Here is a 20,914-nt window from a genome sequence, read left to right as displayed (position 1 = left end):
ATCATCATCATCTCAGCTACTGTGTGCAGACATTTCAATCTGACGCCATATGGCTGTCTACTCGTTAATTTCGACATTCTGTTCTACTCTATGCCCACTAGATGGCAGACCGAGTAAACCAAACCAAAACTCTCTTGGGCATCTTTGGCTGAGATTTAATGAATTCTGTCGGGTAAACACCAAATGTGACACTAGAGATATTTTACATGTCGACATCGTACAATATGGAGTGTCGAATGGACTTTTTCCGCTTCAAAAGTCCGACTACCTCTGCCGGGTTTGAACCCACTATCTTGGGATCCATAGGCCAACACTCTACCACTGATCCACAGAGGCAGCTAACCCCATACGAGGATATTAATTTTTTGTGTTGTTTTATACTACACTCCTTATATACGAACACGAACTGTATTCTAAACATCAAAAGTTCACTGATATCTTTACCTTTTACACAAACACATTAAATAAAATTTTAAAGAGAACATGCATCTTTTTTGACTTTTTGATATGATTGCCAGAGGAATTAACCAGATGCAGCTAAAACCCCAGCCCATTTGGGAATCAAACCCCGGACCCTACGACCAAAGCCTGCAATGCCGTTGCAGGCTAGGGGCTCTCATTTCATTTCTCATTTCTGGTATATACAAATCTACAAGTCTTGGTTACCTTTTCGGAAAATGTTACAAAATAAAATTCATGGCTCAAGAGAGATTAAAATAATTCATATACAGTTAAAGCCACATTAAGGAATTATGGTATAACTGGCAGGCCTTTAGATTGTGTAGGCAACAGATGAGATGACAAAAGCAAATTTTGGTTCCCATGTTTGTACCAACAAAGAGACAAAAGAACCCATTCTCTAGCGTTTGTATACTGTACAATACCCAAAAAAACAGTCTGAGGTAGTACAAGAAGAATTAACAGTGACTTGCCAATGTTAATACCCAGCATGTTGTTTAATATGTATTTATGCAGGTCTCCAACTCATATGGCTCGTCTAACGAGATGGCAGTGGCGGCTACGGCGGTTCCTCCTCCTACCTCATGATCTGCGCCGCCCTCTCTCGGTCACGTTCCACCTCCTGCGGATGCATTCGCTTGCGGTGCGAAAAGCAGTTACCCGAGCTGGCGAACGCCTTGGGACAGTACGGGCACTGGTAGGGCCGAGCGCCAGTGTGCTGGTTGATGTGGAACTGTCACAACCAAGAGAAAGCAAACAAACTCACCCTCACCCAGTGCGCCATGCTGTACAAGATTCTCACCAGAAGATGAAATAACATACATATACCCACATGCATTGCATTTCACAACAACACACACATGAACATACACAGTATATAAGGGTGATTCAAGTCTAAAGCAGTAAGCTAGAAGTTCATAAAGGAGATTAGGAACAGAAAACCACATAAAATTTATACAATCTGTACTTTACCAATCTTCATGCAATAGGATTTACCCTGGAGAAGATCCCCTTGAGTTGCTGAAGTCAATAACAGCCAATGACATTTAAGCCCATAAAAGGAGACTGGAGTGATTTGATTCTACAAGGGATGAGGATTCTTGATTGGAAAAGATGTCTAAGCAGCATGAACAAGAAGGCTAACGATTCCTAAAAATTACATATTTTTAAAAATTAAAATGCGTCCAGTTGGAGTCAGTTGAGATATGAAGAAATAATTGGAGGGTGTAATTAATGGAATTAATGTTGATGGGATCACAATAAATAATCTGTGATATGCAAATAATACTATTCTGCTTGCAACAAGTGCTGAAGATCTGCAGACAATACTAAGCTGTGTGGTCGAACACAGTGCTGCAGCAGGTCTGCATTTAAGCACAAAAAAAGATCAAACCAGTTAACTTGACAGTAGCTGGCACAACACTGAAGCAAGTCCAATGATTTAAGTACCTCAGCAGCGTACTTGTTCACAACTGGAACAATGCTGTTGAAATTAGGTCCCGGATTGTACCGGCAAGGACTGCATTCAAGAGAATGAGCAAACTTTTCTGTAACAGGCACTTTAAGGTCAATTTCCGTCTCTGTTTACATTGGTATTATGTATTTTCTGTCTTACTTTATGGTGCCAAGACTTGAACATTAACAGAGAACACCACCAAAAAACTTTGATCCTTTGAGATGTGGTGCTACTGAAACCTGGTCAGAATATTATGGATTGACAGAATACTTAACACTGAAATACTCCAATGCCTGAACAATGACTAGAGGTCATGCACAACATCAAAAAAGAAGAAACTTAAGTACTTTGCTCATATAATTCAAAATAATATATAGACTCCTTCAGCTTATCTTACAAGGTAAAATTGAAGGAAGGAGAAGTAGGGGAAAAAGGAGAATATCTTGGCTACGGAATCTACGAGAATTGCTGAGAACAAGAACCAGATCGCCCTGATGACAGCCGACATCCAATGAGGATATAGCACAAGAAAAAGAATTCCAAAATTAACTCAGTCCAGTTTTGTAGATATTGAGGGAAATTAATAATTATACCGAGAAACTTGCGAGCCATATTTTTGTATTTCAAATAAAATACAGTAGAAGTCTGCTATTTAAACATCAGGTTTTTTTTAATGTCAGTTGAAAATTCCTATATTAAACTTATATTAAATCTACATTATCTTTCGGTAAAGACGAGAACCCTTTCACTGATGCATCAGTTATTACGAGTGATCTAGCATGTGTTATTTTTTCTCTTATTGATATTTATGCACTCCAGCGATTATACTGAATGCAATTGATTTCTTACTACATCCACAAGCGAGCTGTCACATAGATATTTGAAGGTGATGTAAGGCGTCGACTAGTGTACTGTAAACAAAATTTGAAACAAAGGAAGAGAACATGTTTTCATAATAAATTAGTAAATAATGTGGCCGATACCAGTTGTTAACTCATTGGAAATAAAGGCTGAGGTAAACAATGGCTTGATTTCAATGCTAGGTACTGATATTAAGTAATGATATGATACACACACCTCAAAATACTACAGAGTGAATCACTCATTTCAGAGGTCAGGTAACTTAATAATTTTTTAATAATAATTTTAATAATTTTTTAAAAGCTATATATTTTCAAAATTTTTACTAAACAACCTTATCCGCTTCAAAATACTCTCCATTACATCTAATACATTTGTCCCACCGGTACTTCCACTGTTCGAAACATTTTTTGTACTCATCTTTAGAAATGGCTGACAGCTCCTCCCTCATTTTTTTTCTTGACCTCTTCAATGTTGTCAAGTCAATGCCCTTGCATGCCCCCTTTCATGCGTAGAAATGTCGCACGAAGCCACGACCGAGCAGCGGTCGCTTGGTAGGCGGAAGGTGCATTGGGGCTCTAGTTTGGTTTGGTTTAGGGGTGTTTGTAAGATTATAAGTATACATATTTTATCTTTGTGATGTTTAACCAAATTGTTGATGGTTCATTCATTCCCGGATTTTCCGTTTTCCCGTGTTGTACGTTTTTTTTCCATGGTCCTCCAAAATCGGAGAATCGAGGTTCCACTGTACTGAATTTTACCTGTGATAATAGAGAGATTTACAAAAAGATACCAAAGTTGAAAGTTTAGAAAGGCAGTTGGAATTGATAAGATTTCTGGGAATATACTGAAGACAATGGGTTGGGATATAGTGCAATTAGAAGTACTTATTTGATTACGGTTTAAAGCAATAGCAAATTAAAGGAGAGTTGCTATAGTAGCCCTAGTGTTCAAATAAAAGGATGATAAACATAAAGCAGAAAATCAGAGGTCAGTCAGCTTGAAGTGTTGCTCTGGGAAAACGTTTTTCTACAATTGGCTTTACGCCACACTGACACAGATAGGTTTTAGGATGACGATGGGAGAGGAAAGGGCTGGGAGTAGGAAGGAAGAGGCCGTGGCCTTAATTAAGGTACAGCCCCAGCATTTGAATGGTACAAAAATGGGAAACCATGGAAAACTATCTTCAGGGCTCCCGACAGTGGGGTTCGAACCTACTTCTCCTGAATGGAAGCTCAAAGCTGTGCGCCCCTAACCGCATCGCCAACTCGCTTGGTTCTGTGAAAATATTTTCTGATTATATTAGACACATTTGCAAAATGATTTTTCTGATTATATTAGATACTACTGCAAAATGACTGACTAGTTTGACAGAAGACAGTTTGGATGACGGAAAGGGTATTCCAGTGAGGTTTAACTTGTAGGATTCCAGCAAGATATAGCAGATATTTTAGATTCAGGAGGTCAAATGGACTGTAACATAACAGGCTTTTGATTGGACATATCACAGGAGACTTCTGATGAAAATGAGGGTTATTGGACTAGACAAAAGAGTGGTTGAATGAGTGGCTACATTTCTAGAAAACAGAACTCAGAGAGCAGGCAGCAAACAGGTAGGGATCCTCCTCGGAGGCAACCCTGCCTATGTGAGTCCCAGAGCACACTGACTCGGTCTGTATCATCTAGTAAAGGTCCCAGCTCAGAGTTACGAGCAAAGACCTCAACGGAATCTACAGCAGAGAAGATGGATTTCGGAATGGTGGAGATTGCGGATAAGGCAGCCCACTACTCGGGGAATAGTATGGGTACACTATTCATCAGCAGAATTTGTTTCCAATGTCAGGTACTTCCTGGAGTAAATTTTATTCAGTTTCAAGCCCTAATAATAAAAAAATCGAGTTAGGTATTCATTGCCATACAAGATCAGGAATATTAAAGAGAAAGGAATTTTGATTAAAAGTTTAAACAACTGACTGAAACATACACAAGAAATACACACAAACTACACGTACACCTGTGAAGAGACAGGAGGTCCAACATTAAACCCAGGAAAAAGAAACCCAAAGCAATAAAAAACCAGAGATGAGACAGCAGCAACATAACTTCTTATCTTGAAAATATACAGCACAAGTTTCCACCGTGTTGAATGAAGGTTTCAAGACATGAGAAACATAGCTGTACAACATATTTCAGTTTTCAGTTGCCCTGTTATAGAAAACAACACAGTATGTAGCAAGATTGTTAAAAAGATGTGCTAAAAATAAGTTTTTTCAGCTTCTTCTGTACGTACACAACAATCCCAGAAATCCACTGAGTGAAAGTGATTTTTAAAATAACAGACTGTTTGAGAGGAATATGGCAAGCCAGATCTACATCTGACCAGATGAAAATGCCATGCATTTGTACTGTGCCATTTATAGGAAATTCATAAAATCTGGTCTGATCTTAACAGAATTAGGAAAACTGTGGCATATATGCAAGTACAAAAATAAATAGGTAGATAGTTAAATAAATAAATAAATAAATAAATTATAAAACAGCTTATGCCGTCAAAGCTGACATTTTCATAAATAAAGAACATTTAGCAGTCTGCTCTTTCTGAAGGTCAGAAACAGACGTGATGTATCCCAATTCGACCACAACTGACAAAGTCTGCAAGAAACTCAGTCCCTGATTTTTAGAACAAAAATTTGGAGGGGAAAAAAAAAAAAAAAAAAAAAAAAAAAAAAGCCTATTTCTCCCTCTTGTTTTATCTACGGTTTCCACTAGTTGTAAACCATGGACTTAATGTCGTCTTCATAATTCATGCGAATGTACGGAAATCGGGAACTATTTTGGAAATACCAGTTCACGTTTCCCATGCTAGGAGAGAAGGAAGTGACTGGTTATTCAACATTAACAATAACGTAATGCTTGATTTGATGGTAAGAAATACAGCTAAACACTCATTTTGAATGGCCCAAAGCAGGTGACTAGCATCCACAGGCTACCTGAGACCAATTACTGTCAATAAAATTTACTATCTGATAGGCACATCACCACCTGACATTAGATAAAGAAAGGTATCAGGTGACAGAAGAAAAAGGCAAACTATCGTCACTCCTCACTCCATGTTCGAATGTGAATTTTAAACTTCGAGGCTAAGGGCAAGAAAGAGCCTCTTACGGAAAACACAGACAATTCCATCGTCAATCGAAATTTGCCGAGTAGATATGTGGTGCAGTTTCATATATGAGTATCCCTGAAAAAACGTCTAAGAGGAACCAGGTGCTGGTTATAACCTACCGCACATGACATGGAAGGCACTGAATAGACTTAGAACCTGTGTGTCCCTACATCAAATCACTTTCAAAAGGTGAGATTACATAACTACAGAGCAGCTTTGTGCCCTGTTAATCTTGTTCTTTTTATGCTCCTCCAAACAGCATTATATTCCCTGCCCTCTTATATACTTCTTCATTTGTTACCCTGTCCCTTCAACTGATCTTCAACATTCTTCTGTAGCACCACTGAACAAAGGCAGTTAATCTCTCCTTTTCCTTTGATCTCGTAAGCCCAGGTTTCACACCCATACAGGGTAACACTCAACATGTATGTTTTTAACAATATTTTCCTTGTCATCCAATTGATGCTATTTGTGGTGAAGAGTCTTTTCTTATGGCCAAATGCAGCTTTTGCTCGATTAATTCTACTTCTTAATAAATCTTTAAAAAACTGTTGATCTATCAACGTTCATAAATTCAAGGCAGGTAGATCACAGTCTGAGGTTTTACTTTGATAACCTCCATAACTTATTACCATAACAGGACTTAACAAACAATGCATTTACAAATATATATCTCAGAACTGGACAACCTTACCCTTCAAACATATAGTAGTAGACTACAAACAACTTTCCTTTCCTAGAAATAAGAGCAGTACAAAATATACCTACCCAAAAGGAAGAGGCGTGAAACTGTATAGCTCACAATAGTTTCAGACATCAGTTTTGGAAATTCCCTGTTTTTGAAACATTATAATTCCATAACCACACAGACGATGTTACCATCCCAAAAAGTTTTAGCATGTAATTAGACTGTAATGATTGCAACAGTTATTATAAGTTGTGACAGCCACTTTAATTGGGTAAATGGTACTGTCCTCGAGTGAGAAGATACTGGTCTGAGCAGAGATTGTTCTGAGACATTATGACTGATAATATTGTGAACAAGAAAGAGCACACCTATGTACAACATGGATCGTTATCAGATGTAGTATATAATAATTTTGTGTGTCTATTGCTAGTTTGGTGCAGCCCTTGAAAGGCGAGTGGGGGAAGCGTCAGCTGTGTATAGGATGAAACGGGTGTCAGTGTGGTGGAGAATAATGTTGTATGTAGTACCATATTTACTCGCATAATTTTCCCTCCCTGATTTTTAAAACAAAAATTTGGACACACAAAAACAATTGCAAATTTGATGATGATGATGCTTGTTGTTTAAAGCGACCTAACATCGGTCATTGGCCCCTAATGGTACGAAATGAGACGAAATGAAATGACAAATTAAAAGCCCCAAAAACATCCACTGACCACAATTCAAAACGTGAGGACGAAGAATGAATGGATGGATATGAATTTAAAACGATCAGTGGAACCGACCCACAGTGCCTCATATGCACAGGAGAGCTGGCATAGAACAATAGTAGTACTGGCCAAGAAACTGCTTCTATAGCACATACTGAATAGATGATACTTGTAGTCAAAAGGAGTCTAAAATCCAAGTCAGCGGCCCCTCACAATGGTACTTATCGCTAGGAAAGTAGAACCATGGTATTTGCCATGTTGCGGTACTAATCAAGAGTAGTGTAGACTCGCGGTATTCCACATATTATGGTACTACTAACAGGTAATGAAATTCGCACATGTATTACAGACCTATGCTGTTTCGCACATTGCGGCGCCATTTACAAGCAACGCAAACCTATGTGTTCATCACAAGGGTACTAACCACAGGGACTCGTACTATCCCGTGGTGTTCCTCCTATAGTGGGTATTAATCATAGGCAAGCCAGAACCATGGGTTCCCTTCATCCCATAGTGTCGCTCATATATTGCTGCTAATCACAGATACTGTAAAAGCCATCAAGCCCTCGTCTGCTACTAATCACAAACCTATTTGTTACCCAACAGTGGTACTACGCGCAAGTAAAAGCGACCCATGGCGTTCCCCGCGTGGTGGTACAAATCACAAGTAATTTCATGGTTCTAATTTGATGATCCCTTGGTCGTCCCTTTTAGTTGCCTCTTATGACAGGCAGGGGATACCGTGGGTGAATTCTTCGTCTGCCTTCCCCACCCACAGAGGGTTGTGTGTTTGATCCGCGAGAGGTATTTTATTTTCCTAAAGTCCGCCGGCAAGCCGCTTAGGCCCCCCACCCCCCCTATCCGCAACCTGGGAGTATCACCTCTTCCCCTGCTATGCCAGCGTAGCAGGTTCGTGGAATTGCAAATTTTCCCCCACTTGTTTTACCTACGGTTTCCACTAGTTGCGAACCATGGACTTAATGTCGTCTTCGTTCGGAAATTGGAAACTAGTTTGGAAATTCCAGTTCATGTTTCCCATGCTAGGAGAGGAGGAAGTGACTGATTACTCAATATTCCAGTGCCCGGGGCCAGAACATACCTGTGACTGCTAGTCATAACTCGCTCTTGTCATCAGTCGTGATTTGCACACGTATACTAATTGCTTTCAACAGTGTTCTTACATGTGAATTATTGTGCGAAGCGTTTGTTAGTGACGTGATGGGAAAGAAACACAGTTACGGGCGCACAATTTAAATTGTCCGTAATAGAATTTGCCAAAAATAATGGCAATTGTGCTGCATCTGGTGAATTTTCCGTAGCACCATCACAGTGCATTACTGGCGGAAGCAGAAAGAATAATTACAGTGTACCAAGAAAACAACTTTCTTTAAATTGTTTTGGGGATTAAAAACCAGGAAGCATCCAGAAATTGAGAAGAAAGTTATTTCTTACGTAAATCAATTGAGAAATGATGGCTTTTCAATTTTCCACGAGAAGCTCCAGTTAAAGGCTGCAGAAGTAGCAAAAACCTTGAAAATTACTCACTTTAAAGCATGAAAAGGAACAATCTTTCTCTTCGAAGAAGGACATCTCTATGCCAGTGACTTCCGAAGGACCACAGTGAAAAGGGAGTGATTCATCGCAGATGACTTCAGAAGAAAGCGATGACGAATGACAGGGTAAGTCTATTTCTTTGAAGTGAAATACATACTAATGTAGGCAATTTTACAGATTTTACCCTAATACAGTATTCTATTCTATTGCGTGACATTAAAAGACTATGGTTTCCATATAATTATTATTAGGGAACATATTATTGCCCTCGATTTTTATTTAAAATTAATTGTTATACACATTTTTTATTATTTTGTACTATTTTAGGCATAAATAAATTTTGTAACTTGAGTTAATATAATTATGTTTGATTTTTAATTTCCATTTTAAATTTAGAGTCACATAATTTTCCCTCCCTGTTTAGGGGGTTGGAAAAAGTAAAAAAAGGGGGGCGGGGGGAATTATGCTAGTAAATGCAGTGTATGAGTTGCAAGAATGTTGGGAAGAGCACAACCACTCAGTCTCCAAGCCAAGAGAATTGACCATTTACAATTAAAATCCCTTCATCCGGCCAGGAATTGAAACCAGGGCCCCGAGGACCAAAGGCCAAGATGTACACCACTCAGCCATGGAGCCGGAGATCAGCTGTAAATTTACTTCGGTCTTGAGCTGCACTCATGTTCACACAAGAAAGACATATATAAATAGGAAATGTGTGCTGATGCAATGGAGTCCTGTGGAATAATTAACGAATTTGAATTTTCTCTTCACTCGGGGACAGTATTTGATAGAAACCAAGCAAATGAAAGCCCGTGACAAAAACAGTAACAAATGATAACCCAAGTGCAGGTTAAAACCACACACCTGTGCCCAACCAATTCTGCTGCTGACTTACCTCCAGTGCCAAAAGCTGCCTTGCGCTATAGTCTTCTGTAAATGCCAAGTAGCTAATGTTAACTACTACAAAAATCATACCATTACAACACAACACTATCTGGGTTAAGAGCATGCAATGGCATGACATGACAGGTAACTGTTATAACTACAGAACATTTATACAACAAGCCCTCAAATATATATATACAGGATGATTCAGAAGCAATGAACAGAACATTCAAATCCACGGATCATTCTGAGCAAAACACCAGAAGTCCAAATGCTAATTGTGTCGATATAACTTCTGTACGACAGTATAAGTCCTCCTCCTGCTGTTTTTTCCATACACTGGTGAGCACACATGTTGAATTGTATCTATTTTATGGCTTGACGCTAACCTTATGAAGACGGATATATTCACTATTGCATATTTCTGTGGTGCCTGATAATGTGGTGTGTATACAATGAGCAATGTGTTGAGACCAACACAAACAGCCATTCCCCAGGTCACAGGAATTAACCAGATGTGGTTAAAATCCCTGGCTTGGCGAGGAATCGAATCTGAGATCCTCCAAACTGAAAGCCTTGGCTCTAACCATTCATTTTTGTAATACCTGAAGCCATCTCTTTTCAGTTTCAACTCAGTTAATCTATAAATGTTAGGTTCTGCAGTTTGAATGTAAAACAAGGAGGGACAAGATAAGAAATGAAACAATACGAAACACGCTACAGATCAACCCCCTAAAATTAACTATGGAGAGAAATAGGCTGAAATTGTTCGGTCACGTCAAAAGAATGGGACAAGAAAGATTACCAAGAAGAGCTCTGGAATGGACAGAATCTGGAAGGTGACCAACTGGAAGACCATGAACAAGAAGGAGGGGTCAGGTGGACGATGACGTAAATCGGAGGGGGACTACAATGCGAGATAGTGATGAATGATAGACTGTGGGGAAAAAAGAGAAGATTGGAAGAGGCTCTGGAAACAACCTGCATAAGCAAAAACGTTTCAGGAAGGAGGAGAAGGATGAGATTCTTCAGTCTGCCGAAACTAATTTTGAGTAATAATATCTTAATGAAGTCCTCTTTTCCAGAGGACAGTTGCAATAAAATTCCAATTTTAAGTTCTTGTGTAATTAAACATAAATGTTTATACATTTCTAAATATTTGAGTGTGATCTGATAGAATCTGATGATGTTCTTTCAAGAATGAAACATGACATTCTATTTTAATAAAGTTGTTTCTTTTTCAAGTGCATGGTCTCTCATATAAACCCAGACTGAACACATGGTGATTGTACTCTGCCCAACAGCAGTAGCGGTATGGGAGGTGCGCGCATAGTTCTTGACCTTGCAAGCATGAGTTGCCAGTCTGAATCTCAGCTGTTAATATGGTGAGACAGTTACCATTGCAACACCGTATTTTCGCATGTCAAAGTTCTGGTTTCATCTTAATGGTCGTGTGAATAGTGTACAGAATATCTTAATGGTGTTTATGAAGTTTCTCATTACGATAGGAAGATTGGTGTTTGGTGTGCTGTTCATGCAAGACGAATAACAGGGCCTATTTTTTTTCGAGGCGACAATAAATGCTGAGAGGTACCAAGATGACATTGACGCCGTTCTTCCACTAGCTAACAGAAGAAGAAAAAGCCCCTGCTCATACAGCAGAAGATTCCCTTCTTACAATCTCGGAAGTGTTTGCAGACAGAGTGATCAGTGCTGGTCTATTTCCCCCTCGTTCTTCAGATCTAACAGTGTGTGATTTATACTTATGGGATAAACTGAAATAAAAAATGTACCGAACAAATCCTCTAACACTGGAGGAACTGAAAGAAAACATTACAGTGGTAGAATTCACTCGCGTCAGCCCGAATGGGGTTACCGGATGCAATGCCTGTATAAGCCAGGAAGGACGACACTTCCAGCATCTTTTAAAAGGTAAGATTTCATGTCAGATTGTATAAATGCTTAAAGCAGGGCGGCCGTGTACGACATAAATTCAGCTGAGGCAGCTGCCATGGCGCAGAATACAAACACCATGCGTACGGTCTGAGTTTAAATGAGAGACCCTGCATAATACAGCTACTATATGTTTTCTCTTTCAGATAGTTTATAAATGTAATACTCGCAGGCTGAAGAACGTAAGAGTTATTTAAAAAAAAAAAAAATCTAACTATTCATCCAAGGACCTGGACAGTGATAGGGCAAGTACAAAAGTGGATAAATCTTTATGCACAGAGTTAGTGTAGTTAAGAGGGGAGATGTGCTTTTATCTGAACGCGGTAAACTAATCTGCCCATCGTTTTTATGATGATGTGAAACCAGGCTGATAAGTAGACAGCCAGCATGATTAATAAGAAAATGGTGTTTCCAGTATCAGTATTTTGTACTGCATATACTGTGGGAGTATTTAGACACTATCAGTGGGTACCTTTTAGTTATGGTAATGGCTTCATGCCTCAGTGCACACTATCTGATCAAAAGCTACCGGGAATCCTTTTCTGGACACACAAACTAGAGCCTAGATGTCACAATGACCATCACTCCTACTACAAAAGGTGACTGAGAGCCTAATGTTGTTTAGTGTTATGAGATAGCAGCAGAATGGGTGGAGCAAGCAGCTTGGCGACTTCAGTATAGTTACTGGTTGTCACACAGTAGAAAGCAATCAGTCAGGGCCAAATCAACCCTTTTCAAGTTGCCCAAGTTAACCATCAGGGACATGATTGTGAAGTGAAAACAGGAAGAGATAAGGACATTTTGACCGGCTGCATGTCTATGTTTTTAAATATTTTTTTTTTATTTTGCTAATGGCATAGCCCTAGCATTTGCTCACAGCATGCGGCCCAAACCACGTGGCCACCTCTCTGCATCAGTAAAAGAAAGGCACAAGGCCTCACACCACTAATATTACTTACGATGGAAAAACAAGAGTTGAGCAAGACAAACTGGATAGGAAAGAGGAAAGTAAGGAATCTAGCAACAACATTTAAAAAACCTGACAGCAATGTTAAGAGCCATCTCAGATCCTGTGGTCCAGACTTGTATCTACCAAGTTAGCCTCTGGTGGGTGGCAATTTAATAACGTAGTTTTGCTCCGAATGATCAGTGTTTCATTACTTTCCTGAATCATCCTGTACAACAAGAACAATTAAATGTCTGATAGCAAATCTTGCTGAAGGTAAAAATGTAACATTTATAACGAATGAGAAATAAATCACATAATCGGAAGTTCATAAACAATCAGGCTAATTTACTTTTTCTTTGAATGCATAACCAAATAATGTAGTAAATTAGTTAGCAGCAAAACCACGTGGACATTCTCATGTAATCAATGTCTTGATCACCATCACTTAACGAAATTCCACCTCTTAAAAGTCAAGAAACAGGACATAGTCACAACCTCAGTATATTTTATTTCTTTAGCGTATGGCTTTCAGCGCCGGGAGTGTCTGAGGACAAGTTTGGCTCACCTGAAGCAGGTCTTTCAATCTGCGCATCTGGGCGAGAGATTAAGATGTAGCAAGAGGGTGAACTCAGTGTCAGCATAAAAACAACTCCTGACGAATATCACTAAGGGGTCTTGTAAATGTTTAACGTCCATCTGACAGTGTCATAATATGCCTTAAAATGAAATGAAATGGCATATGGCTTTTAGTGCCGGGAGTGTCCGAGGACAAGTGTGGCTCGCCAGGTGCAGGTCTTTTGATCAATTTGGGCTCACAAGGTCACAACTCTACCGTCTGAAGCAGGTAATTCCAAGTGGGTAGCCCCAGGTTCCCAAGGCTGAGAGGAACGGTGCCAAAGCCAACCAGTGCCAAAGGAGAGAGATAGCGAGTGAGCAGGAGGTATGAGGGGTAGAAGGAAGTAACGTGAAATGGATGGTGCATCACATGAGACAGAAATTTTTTTGAGGAATACAAAGACACCCTTAAAAATATTACATAAAACAAAATTGTCCCCTTTAGGATGACACCTGACACATCTTAGATTTCACTAAAAATGTTATGTCAGGAAAAACTGTCCAAGCACAATGAATGCATAACACTACTTTCAATGCAACAATGGACAAACATGACCAGCCTTTACTCTTATTTTGGATCATTACTGAAAATAGGCCCATGTGCTCACTAAAATATAGAGTCAAACAAAGTGGCTAATCTGCACGTCAATGCATGAATATGTGGAAACACTTTTGTTCAAATTTTTTATAACTGCAAAGAGGCCACCTGGAATACTGGAACACTTCATCCTTCAAAATTGTGTTACAATGAAGCTGTATCAGTTTTCTCTGGAATGTGACTGAAGCCTACTAAAAATTTACAGAAAAGTGTCTCATAGAAATTTTTAATTCAGTTGACATTTCTTCGATATTTTTAAAACCAACTGAGGAATTGTAGAACTATCAATGATGCAATCAGACTAGTCACATGTTTTTATTTTACTTTTTGCTATTTTGCCCAACGTCGCACCGACACATGTCTTATGGCGACGATGGGACAGGAAAGGTCTAGGAAGTGGAAGGAAGCAGCCGTGGCCTTAATTAAGGTACAGCCCTGGCATTTGTCTGGTGTGAAAATGGGAAACCACGGAAAACCATCTTCAGGGCTGCCGACAGTGGGGCTCGAACCCACTATCTCCTGATTACCGCCGGATACTGGCCGCACTTAAGCGACTGCAGCTATCGAGCTTGGTAACACATGTTTTTAAATGTTAGGAATTCTTCAAAATATTTTTCCTGTAAATGTTCTTCGAACTATTCAAGTTTCATCTTAAAAGCACAAATTTTGTACCACATAACACTGATCAATACATTTTTGCATAGCAAAGAAACATTTAAATCATCCAAATGGTTAGTAATGTCAGCCCACAAGCTAGTTCAGCAAACCAGCGCGTGCGTTCTTAAATCACCACAGCTGTAACATGTAGAGGGGGTCAACCTTGGACACTCACACCGAGTTGGAATGGCTGGTCTGAGCCACTCAACCTAGCATGTATGTCTATTTAATGAAAAGAAAAGAACACCGAGACTGACAGCAAGTCACGACTCCCTAAAGTTGTATGAAAACAAACATATTAACCAACGTCCTCTCTGGTGGAATGAAACGCTTATCCCAGTTATTTTTGGCGTTTCTGGAGCTAGCACGGTCATTTTAATTTTTGCCGGGGTTTCAAGGCCTGGTATGCTTCCTGACACACACACAATTTGTCAGGTGAAAATTCCAACCAGAGGAATTTGAACTTACACTGTCCAGGTACAAAGCTAGGAGCTAAGCCATTGCACTAGTCACGACCTCGTGGAATATTGCTCTTTACAGTGCATTATGTCATTTGATAACTACCAGAACAAGTTCATTGGTTTCTTTGACCTATTTCAGTCTCATCCTCGGCTTTGACAATAAGAAAATGACCAAGGTATGATGAATGGTGCAAAAGCGTCCTTTGTAGGGTGTGTACATTTCAGTGGGTTTGACAAGTTTGACGTGATAGCACCTTCAGGCTCGAGGAGGGAATCAATGGGAAACTACCTCACTCCTTATTTTCCTAGTATCTCTCTTGAGTGACAACTAAGTTATCTACGATAGCTAATTGTGGTACTGTTGCGGATCCAACCAGCCTTTGGGATGAGGACTTTTCACATATATATATGTCTTCACCCCCCACAATACTAGAATTTATTTATTATTATTATTATTATTATTATTATTACTACTACTACTACTATACTGCCATCATCAAGAAAACCAGTTGTGCTGTATACACGGGCATGGCTCATGTTAAGATTTATTGGGTGATACTACCGCAAAACATCTACACGGAGATATTAAAGTAATTTGTTAGCCAGGTCATGACATATTGGGTTCCTACAAGTAAAATGTACAAAATATAATTTCTCAAATAATTTAGGTCAGAAAAAAACATGCAAGAACCGATTTGTATTCGTTGTCATTAAATATAAGCAAGCAATTCAAACTGAAAAATGCTGGGGACACATGCTCTCTTGTTTGACTCGCCATGTTATATCTCTAACCTCTATGACATCGTCTGTTCGCAAAGGCTCAACAGAAGATTTACCCCCATTGAATTGGTGTGGAGCTTGGTTGCACGTAATAATAAAACTCGTAGAAGTCAGGACATTAATGAGGCTCTGGTGAGTGTAAATAGGTGAAATGTATCGTGCCTTTTTCATCATGTGGTGGTGGAAAAGCTGAGACTCTGGGAATCGGATTGTCTGTGGGATATGAGTCTCGATCGCCTTGTCATTAATCTGAATGATATGAGCAGCAGTGGTAAAGAGGAGAGATAGGAATCTGACTTGGAAGGAGTTTGTCTTTACTCAGATCCTAATTAGGTAAAAGTACTTTCTTAAAAAAATTTCTTAAATATTGCCTTATCAAATTATATTTCTCCTCTAGAATTTAATTTTACTGAAATATTTAAAGTATGAATTTTTCCTTATATTTGCTGCTGTGAATGATTGCATATTTTGCATATTTTACATATTTACGTTTTGGGCATAATTTCAAATCCACCAACCTTCTGTAATTTATTTCTTTTCTGAGATGTTAAATATCCAGGTGTGATATTTCATTCGCTTGTTGTTTATTCCCTGCAGACAGTGAATATAATTTGCTTCATACTCCATATCATAATGGCATTTTGACTACATGTTGACATCAGTGGCATCCGGCAACAGTCTGATGTAATCGTGGCAATCAGGAGAAGTAAAGACAGTTTCAAGACAACCACACGTGGCTCTTGCTATGTCCTCAGAAGTAGCCCGGTCATTCTCCAATCAAAGCGAAGATCGCGGATGAATATATGATATTCTTTGTTTGCATCAGTTTCGGTTCTCTCGATGACAGCAGAATACTACTACCAGATATAAATATAAGATCTTCAGCTCCCCATGATACCTTTTCTATTATTATTATTATTATTATTATTATTATTATTCCACTTTTTCAACTGCCAAAAAACAAATCTTTAATCAGTTTTGTGGAGAAAGTAAACTACAAATTCTAGGTAAAACAGTACCTACCTTGAGATCTTGGTTGCGTTTGAATGTTTTGTCACACAGAGGACAAGCGTGTGGCCGTAAGTCACTGTGTGTAATACTGTGCGCCCGGAGCGTGCTGTTCGTAGGATATACCCGCCCACAAACTCCACAAGGGAACTGTACTCCCCCGTGGTAGTCTTTATGCCGGTATAAATTAGATTGGGTCTTGAAACTAGAAGAAAAGAGTGCCAAGATAACATATCACACAGAAATTGTTTACGTGGAAAGAAAATAAATGAGAAATAACGGATTAAAGACAAACATCTACAATCTCAAATCTTTCGGAGAAATATTTCATTGTTTCCTACATTAACAACAGGTGTGTAGGAGGTATAAGTGTGATATTTATTGTGATACACATACTCCAGTAGGGACTTTCAAATCTGTACCAATCACTGGTCTGGGGCTTTTTGAGCTTTTCACAAACACCTTTTGCTTTGTAATCATTATAGTTAATGCGAGCTTGTTTTTTCAATAGATTGGGTTGACTTTCTACAATAATTTGGCATATAAAGGATAATCACAGCTTGCACAGGTCATTTTCATAACTCTTAAAATAACGACCATGTTCTCATTAAAACAAATAGGTCAACCAATGGTTGTTATATATATTTTTGTTCAAAAATAATATTACTAGTTATATGGGGCATAGCCTGTTATTTTTAATGACAAACACTACAAATAAACAACACAACCCTCAGAACCTAACATATCTCCACGTTAAGCAGGCATGCTTAGAGAGCAATGTCAGAGATCATCTCCTAAAGTGGAAATGCACATAAAATAAAAATATCACAAATCACTGACTTGAGCAATAGTACTGCAATCTAGAGACATGTAACCCTAACCAAACCTTCATGGAATTATATACAACACTTTAACGGTGTGCATAGATTGTTCCCAGTTTTTCATGCCTGGTCAAAGCCCACTGCAGGCTATGCTTGGAACGCAACTGGAACATAATTTCTGCCACAGTGGGCTATGCTCACACTTAGACAAGAATGTGTTTATCTAGAAAACAAATTAATTACATTTAAATTCCAAAAAAACATTTTTGTTCTGTACTTAACATCTCTTCAACACGTACTACATGTACGTCTGTTTCGATTTCAACTGCCTTGCTTTTGCAGACGATTTAGCATTACTTGCAAATACAATAGAAGAGGCTAAATTTCAAACTGAACAACTAGAAATTATAGCTAAAAAAATGGGAATACAAATTTCATTTGAAAAAACAGAAATGATGCCAACTTTTAAAGTTCATTTACCAGTTATTCAACTGAACAATAATAAAGAGATTAAAATTGTTCAGAAATTCAAATTCAAATATCTTGGGGAAATAATAACATGGAACACAAATGAAAAAGAAGCAATAGAACACAGAACAACTAAATTTAAACAAGCACAACGACTTACCTGGCCAACCTATAAAAAAATAAAAATTAAAAAAAAAAAAAAAATCTCTTTCAATAAACACTAAGCTGAAACACTATAATTCCATAGTTAAACCAGAGGCAACGTATGTTAGTGAAACTTTATTCAAATTAAATGTAAAATCTACAACAAACAAATTACAGAAAACTGAGAGAAGAATTCTTAGAACAATTATTAATAAAAAACACCAAGCTGATGGACAGTGAAGATTGTTGCCTTACAACATTGTCTATCGTGAATGTGAATCAATAATATCTACAATGCGTAAAAGAAGAATTTCCTTTTTCTGTCACATATCAAGATTACCAGACACCAGGAAATTGAAACAACTATTCGATTACTTTTTGAAGAATAAAATCAATAATAATTGGTTCAAAGAAGTTCAGGATGATTTGGAAGAATTGGATATAACTCGGCAACAAATCAAAGACAGAAAAGAGAAGAGGATTTTGAAGAACAAAAGCACAAGTCTCAAACTAGAAACAGTTGAACGGAAACAATATACTATATCGGACACACAAAGGGCTTCCAGGTCGGAGAGGATGAGAAAGTTCTGGGAGAAAAAATTAACTCAAATGTATTGATTTCAGTGCTCCAATGTGGGCGTAAAATATGTAAATAATAAAACCAGCTATGTTTCAATGAAACTGCTGAAAACACAATACCATATCAACTCATGTATTTGACCCCCCTTGGCTTTTCGAGATGAAAATGAAAAAAAAAAAATCTTGCATAGAAGATCCCCCAACGTAATTCATCAGAGAACAACGATTCCGCTTCGAAGCAGGTACAAGCCTTACTGCAGCTCTGATTACATCACACAAATTTGTGAATAGTTTCGTCCATACGACCCACGCAATGGAAACAGGTGCCGAAGTCATGCGGCGGTACATCTGTGTTCCATAGTTAAGAAATGTTCGGCTCGGTTGCGTAGGTCTACTGCAGCTCTGATGACGTCGCACAAATTGGTGAATAGTTTCGTATCCGACCCGCGCATTGGAAGCACGCATCAGTCATGTATATATATCTGTGATTTATAGTTAAGAATGCCCGCCAGAGTAATGGTTGGCATAATTAGCTGCCGTTCTCAGAAGCCTGGGTTCGATTCCCAGTACCGTATTGCCAGAGATTTACGAATGGCAGGAAGGTTGATATGCGGTAAAAATGGTACCGTACGTGCAACTCTCTTCCACTGGAGGCCTGTCTAAAAAAGAACTGCACCACCTCGGAATGTGGAAACGAGTTTACTCTTGTTAAGCAGTATTCACAGTTATTGCTATTAATATAGCAGGCGAGATCATTAACAAAGTGATTGTTTAATATCTTGTAACTCGGGCCAATAGGGATAGGTGTTTTTTTTTTTTTTTTTTTTGAGGAATGAAGTAGGTTTAAAACGTGACAAAAACAAACCAATCATAACAGCTGTTTTACTCGCCAACGTATCTCACAAATAATAATAATTTTACGTCCCCACTTAACGATTCTCGGAGATGCCAAACAAAACATACTATGTGTTAATAAAAAAATGAAGATGATCGTACAAAATTAAACATAATAATAAAACACATTATTGCCACACCTGTAGATATCCATGAATGTGACAAACTTTCCTGTTATTTATTTTTAATCTTCCAGTGGTGGAACTTCTGGCACTTTGCGGGCATACCTAACCTAAACAGAGCAGTCTGTCTCATCTCATTTACAGCAGTTTAGGTAAATCCTGATGTGACAAATGTGGAAAACAAGCATGAAATACACTTCAGATAAAGGTTTGACTTTCAACAGCAGTAGTTATCTAAAGAAAGCTTCTAGTCACTATGTATTACATTCGGAAGTACAACTCGTAATATACACTAATTATCAGCTGGTTGTAAGGCACACTTTTTACAGCATGGCTTCTGCTACACATACACCAACTGGGAATATCAGAGACCATCTCCAGAAATCACTTGGGAATAGATTCTCACCGTATGGACCTGGTTTGGACTTTATAGTCGGGAACAAAACTAAAGTTCCAAAAAAAGATGGGACCTCGAATGCTCTCGATGCATGGCTGACGAGATGGCAGTGAAGATGGCATCATTTGGAATGCCGACATGCCGGTAGCAGGTAAGTTGGCGGCACAAGACAATAATTCAAATGAAAGCAGTGATTAGGTTTACTCAGGTTCACTGGGTGGTAGGCCTACTGCTCAACTAACAGACACAAATGACTGGCCATTAAGTTCTTTTGAATCAATATTGCATCATCATCATCATCATCATCGGTTTGCCCTTCCAGAGAGCCGGGTAGGGTGTTTGAAAACGAGCGTCTTCCAAAGTTGCCTATTCAAAAATATTTTGTTGTCCAAGACAGATTACCAATTCCATTCTCTTCTCTCCACCCTCAGTTGCTCCCTCCATCTTCTTCTTGGTCTTCCAGCTGGTCTTCTACCTGTTATTCTCTTTTCCAAATAAGCACATAGTAACCATTTAAGTCTAGATGACCTAAGACTTTCCTCCATTGATTCATTTAAAAAAAAATTTTTTTGCTAGTTGCTTTACGTTGCATCGACACAGATAGGTCTTACGGCGGCAATGGAATAGGAAAGGCCAAAGAGTTGGAAGGAAGCGGCCATGGCCTTCAGGTACAGCCCTCGATTCATTTA

General features: G+C 38.7%; 1 protein-coding gene across 1 annotated transcript in view; it reads right to left on the bottom strand.

The window, feature by feature from the left end:
- Window positions 1–216: 216 nt before the first annotated feature.
- The window catches only part of LOC136882008 (zinc finger protein 628), a 62,084-nt gene continuing 41,386 nt past the window's right edge, over window positions 217–20,914 (bottom strand). The window contains exons 6-7 of the mRNA XM_067154498.2: window positions 16,816–17,005; window positions 217–1,192 (exon numbers count right to left, since the gene is read on the bottom strand). Of these exons, the coding sequence (XP_067010599.2) occupies window positions 1,037–1,192; window positions 16,816–17,005 (346 nt within the window). The 3' untranslated portion in view covers window positions 217–1,036. The remainder of the gene's footprint in view (window positions 1,193–16,815; window positions 17,006–20,914) is intronic.

The sequence above is a fragment of the Anabrus simplex genome, chromosome 10 (genome assembly GCF_040414725.1).
Source record: "Anabrus simplex isolate iqAnaSimp1 chromosome 10, ASM4041472v1, whole genome shotgun sequence".
Classification (NCBI taxonomy): Eukaryota; Metazoa; Arthropoda; class Insecta; order Orthoptera; family Tettigoniidae; genus Anabrus; species Anabrus simplex.
This window is presented reverse-complemented; position numbering and strand designations above follow the sequence as displayed.